Raw genomic sequence first — 10,487 nt, forward strand, 5'->3', positions numbered from 1 at the left:
GACCGACAATCCCTGCATGTGTTGCGGATTTCATGGAGCCGCGGGGACTCAATCACACTCTACTAGCACTCGAGCATGTTCGGGTAACGCCTTATCCGAGCACGCTCGCTCATCACTAGTTATCGCATTTTCTATCTTCAGGATCACATCACTCTGCTGCCTCACGTTTTTTTGCGTGCCGGAGGGCGGTGTGGCCCTAATGATTGACAGTTCAGGCTAGCGGCATGCATGAGCCCACCGCCTCATCAGTGTCCTCTCTTAGGCCAGGTTCATACTGCGCTAAAGCAGCCCGTTCAACGCATAGCGTCGACAGGGTGCATTAACGCTATAGCATACATGCCATCGCGTTATGCTATACCGCTATCGCAGATGATTCATCTGTGCTAGCGGTGACGGAGCCTCAGGCGCTGCAGCCTGCGTCCGAGGCTCCGTCACTGAATGACGGTATATCGCTAGCGCATGCCGATTATGGCATGCGTTGGCGATGCGCCCGATAATAGGGGTTAATGGCAGCGTTAACGGACTGCGTTACACCGCATTATGCCGCCGTTTAATGCAGTCCGTCTAACGGACTGCCGTAACGCAGTGTGGCCCCAGCCTTATGCAGAATGGGTAATGTTGGCCCCTGCTTGCAGCATGGGAGGAGTGGAGGAGCTGTAGCAAAGAGCTTGTAAGCGCGGAGTTTCATTAGCAGTCCAGCCACTTCTGATCACACTGCAGTGGTGGCTGGTAACCTAGGCAGTAAACCATAAACCTCAAAATCCCTCCATTCTTGAGAACGGAGAGTAACAAGTAAAGAGCCAAGTTGCTTATTTTTAAAAGCTGATGATGAGACAGAGAAACTCCTGGAGATGGACAGAAGCGCGCACACAAAATAGGGCAACACCGTCTGGCGAAGGGCTAGTGAAAGCGATGGTAGCGTGTGCAGGCACAACACCTATAAAAGCGCAGCAAGCCGCTGCCCCGCGCCCGGCACAAGGGGTTGTTCCAGGCGTACAATGGTGAAATGGAAACTGGCACGCTTCCAATCTTGGTTTTTATACATTTCGAAAGGCGCAAATCCGTCACAGAAACGCGTTGGTATTAATAAAAAACAGATTTGGAATCCCAAGGATCTTTATTCCTGCCTAATCTTGCCACTTTCTTTAATAATTTCAACCCAACATTACATTTTGAGTAGAATTAAAATTGTTATATTGACCGGACATTAGCGGAGACTCAGCCTTACTAGATGAGGAAAAGGATCTTTTATTTTTTTTTAATGAACCACCGCTGCGACCCCCTTTAGTGCTCATAAATTGGATCCGTAACATACATAATTAATTTCCTTTCTTATCAGCAAAGTCAAAATCGAAGAGCGGCGCTGATTCATCCGACGAGGACTCTGATCTGAGCAGCGAAGGAGAAGAGGGCGAGTACGAGGTGGAGGACGACGATGACAACAGCGATTTTGATGGTGAGATCTGGAACCTGTTAACTAATAATCCATGCCTTGGCCTGCTGATCAATAGTGATGAGCGAACGTGCTGGGATAAGGTGTTAACTGAGCATGCTCGGGTGCTAAGAGTGACTTCGGCGTGCTCGAAAAATATGTTTGATTCCCCGCGGCTGTTCGACAGCCACGACACTTGCAGGGATTGTCTGTTTGTTAGGCCATCCCTGCATGTGACAACCAAGAGACAGTCAGCTGCGGGGACTCGAACAAATTATTCGAGCATACCGAAGACACTCTGTAGGCACCAGAACATGCTCAGATAACACCTTATACCAGCATGACAAATAACTGGAAGCGCTTTTTATATTGCGAATGTTATAATTTGTGATTGCACAATATGCCTGTTTTTTTGTTGCTTTAACACAGGGATCAGTATTTCCCGCAGTTGCAAAAAAAAAAAAAAAAGTGTTTTTGAGTTGAGGGAATTGCAGGAATCTGGAGGCATTAAGGGGTTAATGCAGTACAGCTGGCCGGTAATGAGCTGTGGAGGCAGTGTGGGACAGAACGCTTTATCGCAGGCCCTGTGTCATTAATCACCAGATACAGGGAGAGCGGAGATCTGGCAGGCACACCGCACTACCGCTCCCCCCATGTGCACATTTACATAGCCCGATACTCATCCATCCGATCATACGCCGAGCCTCCTCCCGGAGATTACCGTCACATCCCAGATTCCGGGCACATAGTACGGAGGAGGCGGCGGGAAGGATTCCGCAGTTTATATGCTTCACTTGTCTTTCCATTCCCTGATATCAAATGCGTAATGATAAAGAAGTTTTATAGAAGCATGTGTTTTTTTTTTTTGTTTTTTTTTATGAAAGCATTAAGACTCTATTCTGTTATATATATTCCCAAAATATGAAGTTATTTCCATTCCATAAAATGAGAAAATTAGAATTAGTCGCTTTCTGCTTAAGGGTCTGACCCAAGCAATCCCAAGAACGAGGCTAGATACCGGCATTATTCCCAAAATATCAAGTTATTTCCAATCCATAAAAAGGAAGATTAGCAGATTTGCACACCGATATCTGCCGCTTATTACACTACCAGGAATCCTCGTTTACCTGCTGGGCAGTTTTTTTCATTTTTTTTCTTTTTTCATGGGGAAATTTGACCGGAGATTAAGACTTTTTTTTTTTTTTTTTTTTTTAAAGTCTCCGTGTGTCAATTCTTTCTGTGGATTTTCACTTTGTAATAAGTACGGTCAGATCCGGGGTAAATCCACCTATGCTGCTATCAGATGTGGCAGAAAACTCCACCCGGGAGGGTAAGAGTGGAGCGTCCGTAGCTGATGCTCTAAAGTCCTGCAAGCCTCTGCCCACCTGCCAACATCCCCTGCTCCTCTCTTGATAACCTCTGCCCACCTGTTGACATCCCCTGTTCCTATCTTTATGACCTCTGCCGACATCCCCTGCTCCTCTTTATGACCTCTGCCGACATCCCCTGCTCCTCTTTATGACCTCTGCCGACATCCCCTGCTCCTCTTTATAACCTCTGCCGACATCCCCTGCTCCTCTTTATAACCTCTGCCGACATCCCCTGCTCCTCTTGATAACCTCTGCCGACATCCCCTGCTCCTCTCTTGATAACCTCTGCCCACCTGTTGACATCCCCTGTTCCTATCTTTATGACCTCTGCCGACATCTCCTGCTCCTCTTTATAACCTCTGCCGACATCCCCTGCTCCTCTTTATAACCTCTGCCGACATCCCCTGCTCCTCTTGATAACCTCTGCCGACATCCCCTGCTCCTCTCTTGATAACCTCTGCCCACCTGTTGACATCCCCTGTTCCTATCTTTATGACCTCTGCCGACATCCCCTGCTCCTCTTTATAACCTCTGCCGACATCCCCTGCTCCTCTTTATAACCTCTGCCGACATCCCCTGCTCCTCTTTATAACCTCTGCCGACATCCCCTGCTCCTCTTTATAACCTCTGCCGACATCCCCTGCTCCTCTTTATAACCTCTGCCGACATCCCCTGCTCCTCTTTATAACCTCTGCCGACATCCCCTGCTCCTCTTTATAACCTCTGCCGACATCCCCTGCTCCTCTTTATAACCTCTGCCGACATCCCCTGCTCCTCTTGATAACCTCTGCCGACATCCCCTGCTCCTCTCTTGATAACCTCTGCCCACCTGTTGACATCCCCTGTTCCTATCTTTATGACCTCTGCCGACATCTCCTGCTCCTCTTTATGACCTCTGCCGACATCCCCTGCTCCTCTTTATAACCTCTGCCGACATCCCCTGCTCCTCTTTATAACCTCTGCCGACATCCCCTGCTCCTCTTTATAACCTCTGCCGACATCCCCTGCTCCTCTTGATAACCTCTGCCGACACCCCCTGCTCCTCTCATGATGACCTCTGTCCACTTACCAACATCCCCTGCTCCTCATGATAACCTCTGCTGACAACCCCTGCTCCTCTCTTGATGACCCCTGCCAATATCCCCTGCTCCTCTCATGATGACCCCTGCTCCTTTCATGATGACCCCTGCTGACATCCCCTGCTCCTCTCATGATGACCTCTTCCCACCTGCTGACATCCCCTGTCCCCTGCTCCTTTCATTAACCCCTGCTGACATCCCCTGCTCCTCTCATGATGACCTCTGTCCACCTACCGTCATCCCCTGCTCCTCTCTTGATGACCTCTTCCCACCTGCTGACATCCCCTGTCCCCTGCTCCTCTTTCAATAACCCCTGCTCCTCTCATGATGACCTCTGTCCACCTACCGACATCTCCTGCTCCTCTCATGATGACCTCTGTCCACCTACCGACATCTCCTGCTCCTCTCATGATGACCTCTGTCCACCTACCGACATCTCCTGCTCCTCTCATGATGACCTCTTCCCACCTGCTGACATCCCCTGCTCCTCTCTTGATGACCTCTTCCCACCTGCTGACATCCCCTGTCCCCTGCTCCTCTTTCAATAACCCCTGCTGACATCCCCTGCTCCCCTCTTGATAACCTCTGCTCACCTGCCGACATCCCCTGCTCCTCTTGATGACCTTTGCCGACCCCCACCTGCTCCTCTTGATGACCTCTTCCCACCTGCTGACAACCCCTGCTCCTCTTGATAACTTCTGCCAAAATCCCCTGCTCCTCTAATGACCTCTGTTCACTTGCTGACATCCCCTGCTCCTCTCATGATGACCTCTGTCCACCTACTGACATCCCCTGATCCTCTTGATGACCTCTGCCGACATTCGCTACTCTTGATGACCTCTTCCCACCTGCTGACATCCCGTCCCCTGCTCCTCTTGATAACCTCTGCCGACATCCCCTGCTCCTTTCTTGATGACCTCTCCTGACATCACCTTTTCCTCTCTTAACTTGCATTTATTTGCTATCCCTTTAAGAGATGGAGCATGTAGTATTATTGCATGTTGCATATTGGAATTTTTACACATTCCTTAGTATCCTCACATTCTCAGAGGCCAGCTATTCCTTTCGTTACAGACCTCTGTATTCTGCAAAAATGTGCTGACTGGACGGTCTCGAGATGCACAAGTTCTGTAATCTAATTAATAAAAGGAGCAGTTTTGATAATAGCCAAAATAATTTCCTATGTAATAAAGTAGTTGGTTTGCTGCATTGCTGCAAAAGTGATGATCGGTGCCGATTCACCGATTTGTTAGCATAATGCGTCTGTATTTTGACAGCAAACTACAAAGGATCTAGGAATTGAACAACTGGACATGTGTATATACATAATTAATCCTTTTATTCCCGGACAGTACCGTCTTAATACAGCAGTGCCCCCCATTATATAGAGGACTACGGGCTGTTTTGTGCTGGGGGGGGGTTGAATCCTCACGAGAAAGCGTCTTTCCTTCAGACGCACATCTGGCTGCAGCGCTCGGCTTGGCCAAGTGTCCTCTCTATCTGGATGCTGCAGAAAGCGGCGATAAATTAATGAGCGCCGAGATTAATTAGTGATGAGCCACCCTCGGCCGGCTTGTTCCTTCCTGATAAAGCAGAATTTATATTTGCTCTTCCGCCCACAGGGGAATCGCAGGATGAAGAAGACGACGAGGAGGAGGCGGGAGACGCCGGAGCGCAGAAGAAAAAGATCCAGAAGAAGGGGCCGCAGCGCCTCTCTCAGGCCGACCTAAAGGAACTCGCCAAAGGGGAAGAAGATATTGTGCAGGATCTCGAATTCTCAGACGATGAGTAAACATGCGCCGGGTGGGCCAGTAACTCTTTCTCTGCTGGTTGCCCTTCTGCAAGTGTCTGACCTATCTGTCTACTGGACGCCCGCTGCCAGCTATTATACTGGTATAATTGGCACCTTTGCAGGCAATCCCGGAACATGTACCATTATCGTGCCCTGCACCCCCCAAACACATGACGGGCGAGCAGATGCAATGATGAAGTGTTACCGAGCTGTGATAATTAATATTTCAGTGCCTGCGGGTCGCACGCAGTCACAATGCAGCAAAGATACTGTGGGAAAATCTGGTTCCGTTGTCGGTGATTTGGGGCCGGCTGTGTAACCCTTCAGTCAGTGCGACGTCCCAGGGTCTCCACATGTCGGCCACCCGCTGAATATCACATTCACTCTAATGTATAACAAGACGCGGTTCATTCTGATCTACATCTGATCCTGCGGCATTGGATGTGGCCGTGCGGACTGGACATGTCTGGTCTTGAGAAGGAGGACTTACTATTGTGTACAGAACATGTTAACAGATATTATTTTTTAATATAAGACCCACTACGTCTCCACATTTGTTGAGTTTTTATTTAATCTGTGTATTGAAGAGGAGTGATGAAAAGTAGAGTGCTGAACCGGGGAGTGCTTTGTGTGTGAAGGCGAGAAGTTTTTATATTGAACTCTGTCGGATGGGCAACCAGTGCAACGACTGGCACAGGGTAGAGGCATCGGTGTAATGTTTGGTGAGGAATATGATCCTGGCTTCAGCATTCAGGACGGATTGGAGAGTTTAGTAAGAAGGAGACCGATTAGTAGAGAGTTGCAGTAATCCAGACGAATATGAATAATCGCTACAGTAAGACTTTTTTGCAGATTCAAAGGTAAGAAAAGGTCAAAATTCTAGAGATGTTTGAGGTGTAGGTGACCGGAGCGAACAAGCGATCGGATGTAGGGGGAAGAAGAAAAAATCTGAATTGAATATGACCCCATGGTGCAGGGGAGTAATGGTGGGACCACACACGGAATTGGCACTATCTGACATAGGTTAGAGGAGGAAGGAAAGACGAGGAGTTCAGTTTTTGACGTTTTAGATACTATTTTGATATTGAGGACATAATGACAGCGGAAAGACACTCGTTGGTATTTTGTAGCAATGCAAGAGATGTGTATAGTTGGGTGTCGTCAGCATAGAGATGGTACTGGAAACCAAATCAACTGATCGTTTGTCCAATAGGGGCGGTGTATAAGGAGAAGAGTAGGGACCTAGGACTGATCCTTGAGGAACCTGACCGTAAAGGGAAGAGGAGCCAGCAAAGGATACGAGAGGTAGGAGGAGAACCAGGAGCGAGTAATACGCTAGAGGCCGAGGGCGCGGAGCATAGTGAGGAGGAGCTGGTGATCTAAGTGACCATTACTGATCATGATTTGTGCCGAGTCTCTTTCATTGCAGTAGAAATAAAATTACGATGTGAATCTCCATCTTCTACCATATTGAGCCCTAAAATTCTACAGAAAGGAAACCTCGTTTTGTTTTTATTTTTTAGTTTCCTTGTATGAGCTTGGCCATTATCGCAACTCTTGAGAATATGAGCAGTCAGATGTTGCATGTTCAGAGACACTGCATCTTGTGACTTCACGGACGCAGCCTTGTTTTATCACTCGGCCAGCCATGCTGGGTTAAGTAGAAGACCTTGGCGGTGCCCAACCTGCGTCCAGATCTGACGATGACTTGACAACCACCAGTTCGGTGCTGCCCTCCATCAGAAGTCGTCATCTCTCAGCCGTTCACAGATGCTGATGGTGAGTATTCACATATAGCCCCAGTCCTTCTCCAGTATAACCAGTGGCACCGCCAAATCTTTACGAGATCTCGAGCGAACACCTGCTGGATGACGTTGATGATGCCTGAGGTTATTTGGGTTGTCTCTTACAAAATGGTTTCGGGCAAAACCGGAAACACAAAATCCGTATGGACGCACGACACACACATTAATAGGACGGGACTATGTTACTTAGACACATCTTTAGATAAACACGTGGAATGGATTATTGATAGTGTTGAGCGAACGTCCTCGGATAAGGTGTTATCTGAGCATGCTCGAGTGCTAACGGATTGTCTTCGGCATGCTCGAATAATATGTTCGAGTCCCCGCAGTTGCATATCTCATGGCTGTTCAACAGGCACAACGCATGCAGCCGCTGGGACTTGAACATGGTAATTGCGCTCGCTGAAGACGCTCGGCTAGCACCCGAGCATGCTCAGATAACGCCTTATCCGAGGACGTTTGCTCATCACGAATTATTGAGGTCCAGTGCGGGCGGCACATCAGGCGGTGACCATTTCTGGGTCAGGACAAATTAATCAAACTACATAGTTACTATAAGGCTTCCAGCAAGTAAAATATTAGATTTTCCTATATGGTTTCCCCTTGTGATCCAGTTGTGCCAGATCTGGGCGCTGTGCCGCTGCACGGTGATGCTTACCGTCTGTAGTCCCCAGCTATAAAACGTGGCCCAGCGGTTTTAAGAAAACATAAAAAAAATTCCTCTTTGTTCTGCACAATTTCAAGAGTATCCCGTCCAGAGCTGTGTGCATTAACCCTGTCCTGCCTGGCGGCATAACATTTCTTCCCGTCATATCTTGGGAGAACTTGGCCGTTGAGACTGGAAATTTCATGCAGATGAAACTTCTATTAATTATCTTTGCCAGCATGGATCCAAAGAAAACGTTCTGGCGCAATGAGGATTTCATATTCTGTCTTTAATTAGAAGTGTGATCAGATCTTGGAGAAAAGTTCTAGAAGTTATTACTGTATCTGTTTACATATTTCACCGTGTTCCTCGTAGATTGGGCCAATAACGGAACCAGCAATGTACCCTTCTAAGCCCATAAATTAGCCATTGTGTCAGGTCTCTGTTCTTAGTGCTCTGAAGTCGTTGGGTTACGTCCACACTTGTCCGATACTCTGCAGATTTTCCCCGCAGAAAATCCTCTGCGTATTTCAGCCCCAGCGATGTGGATGAGATTGTGAATTGCTGCAGAGACTGTCTGCGGTCGGCATCGGATGCCACTGAGGATTTCACATCTCCTGCATGCCAATTTATGGGGCGGATTTTACTTTTTGCAATCTACAGAATTTCCACAGCAAAATCTGATAACATCCCGGTATTGGACACCATTCACTTCCCTGTCCCCAGTTGCACCTCAGTGGTAGTCTGGGGCAGTGAAGACCCTAAATTTGCATCCCGTGGAGTCTAGGACGGTGAAGCGGTTAGTATCGAATATCCCTTTTTGTGTAGTGTATGCCTTATTTTTTACAGTATCCCTGGAGGTCTGGGGCAAAAAGGAGTCCCTGGTCGACTACGACAATTAAGAAGTTCACGTCTTTTTCCCTGGTGGGCTAGAGCAGTGAAGGTGTTGGCATCTGTATTCCTGGTGGGTTAGTACAGTAAAGGGGTTAGCATCTCTATCTGCTGCCAGGTACACATGAATTGGCCAATTTATGCCCTAAGCATTCTCAATTTTTTATATTTGTAGTGCAGTAATGCAATTCAATTTTCATATTTTATGTTTGTATGCTGTGGCGCTACAGAGTGCTGCCTTATCTGTTTGATTGTATATGAGTTGGCGATTCTAGGTAAGCATCTGTACAGACCTAATTTATGTTTGGATGTGTCAGTTGTTGTGTTTTTTTTTTTTTTGATAGTGAAGAGGTTAGCATCTGTATTCCTGGTGGGCTAGGGCAGTGAAGGGGTTAGCATCTGTATCCCTGGTGGGCTAGGGTACTGAAGGATTTAGCATCTGTATCCCTAGTGGGCTAGGGCAGTGAAGGGGTTATCATGTCTATTCCTGGTGGGCTAGGGCAGTGAAGGGGTTAGCATGTCTATTCCTGGTGGGCTAGGGCAGTGAAGGGGTTAGCATCTGTATCCCTGGTGGGCTAGGGTACTGAAGGATTTAGCATCTGTATCCCTGGTGGGCTAGGGTACTGAAGGATTTAGCATCTGTATTCCTGGTGGGCTAGGGCAGTGAAGGGGTTAGCATCTGTATCCCTGGTGGGCTAGGGTACTGAAGGATTTAGCATCTGTATCCCTGGTGGGCTAGGGTACTGAAGGATTTAGCATCTGTATCCCTGGTGGGCTAGGGTACTGAAGGATTTAGCATCTGTATCCCTGGTGGGCTAGGGTACTGAAGGATTTAGCATCTGTATCCCTGGTGGGCTAGGGTACTGAAGGATTTAGCATCTATATCCCCGGTGGATTAGGGCAGTAAAGGGGTTTAGGTCTGTATTCCTGGTGGACTATGGCAATGAAGATGCTATGTCTTTTTCCCTGATCTGCTAGGGTAGTGAGAGAGTTAGAATCTGTATTCCTGGTGGGCTAGGGCAGAGAAGATTAAGGCTATTTGCGCACGTTGCGGATTTGCTTAAAGAAATTTTGGCACGGTTTCTGCATCTCTTGGCAGAAAACGCAGTGGAAATTCCGTGCGTTTTTTATGTGGGTTTTTCATGCGATTTTTGTATGCTTTTTTTGTAAGCTAAATAACGATACATTATTAAAAAAAAATTGTGATGTAATTTCCTTGTTCAACCTCTTCAGCCAGATACCCTCCTTAATATTAAATAGACACACACACACACACACACACACACACACACACACGCACCAGCCTATGTAGGAGCATTAACATAATTAACCTATATATGCTGTAACAAAACAGCAACTGTCAGAAATCTGCATGAAACGCTTTACCTGTTTATTTTTCAAAAAATACAAAAAAGTAGCGAGGGCTCACGCATAATTTTCATAACCAGCAGAGGGAGAGCTGAGGGCTGATG

The 10,487-nt window shown here is 47.5% G+C and overlaps 1 protein-coding gene across 1 annotated transcript in view; it reads left to right on the top strand.

The window, feature by feature from the left end:
* The window catches only part of NOC2L (NOC2 like nucleolar associated transcriptional repressor), a 101,991-nt gene extending 95,767 nt beyond the window's left edge, over positions 1-6,224 (top strand). The window contains exons 18-19 of the mRNA XM_069741769.1: positions 1,340-1,456; positions 5,504-6,224. Coding sequence (XP_069597870.1) covers positions 1,340-1,456; positions 5,504-5,673 — 287 coding nt within the window. The 3' untranslated portion in view covers positions 5,674-6,224. The remainder of the gene's footprint in view (positions 1-1,339; positions 1,457-5,503) is intronic.
* The last annotated feature ends 4,263 nt before the right edge of the window (positions 6,225-10,487 follow it).

The sequence above is a fragment of the Ranitomeya imitator genome, chromosome 10, assembly GCF_032444005.1.
Source record: "Ranitomeya imitator isolate aRanImi1 chromosome 10, aRanImi1.pri, whole genome shotgun sequence".
Classification (NCBI taxonomy): Eukaryota; Metazoa; Chordata; class Amphibia; order Anura; family Dendrobatidae; genus Ranitomeya; species Ranitomeya imitator.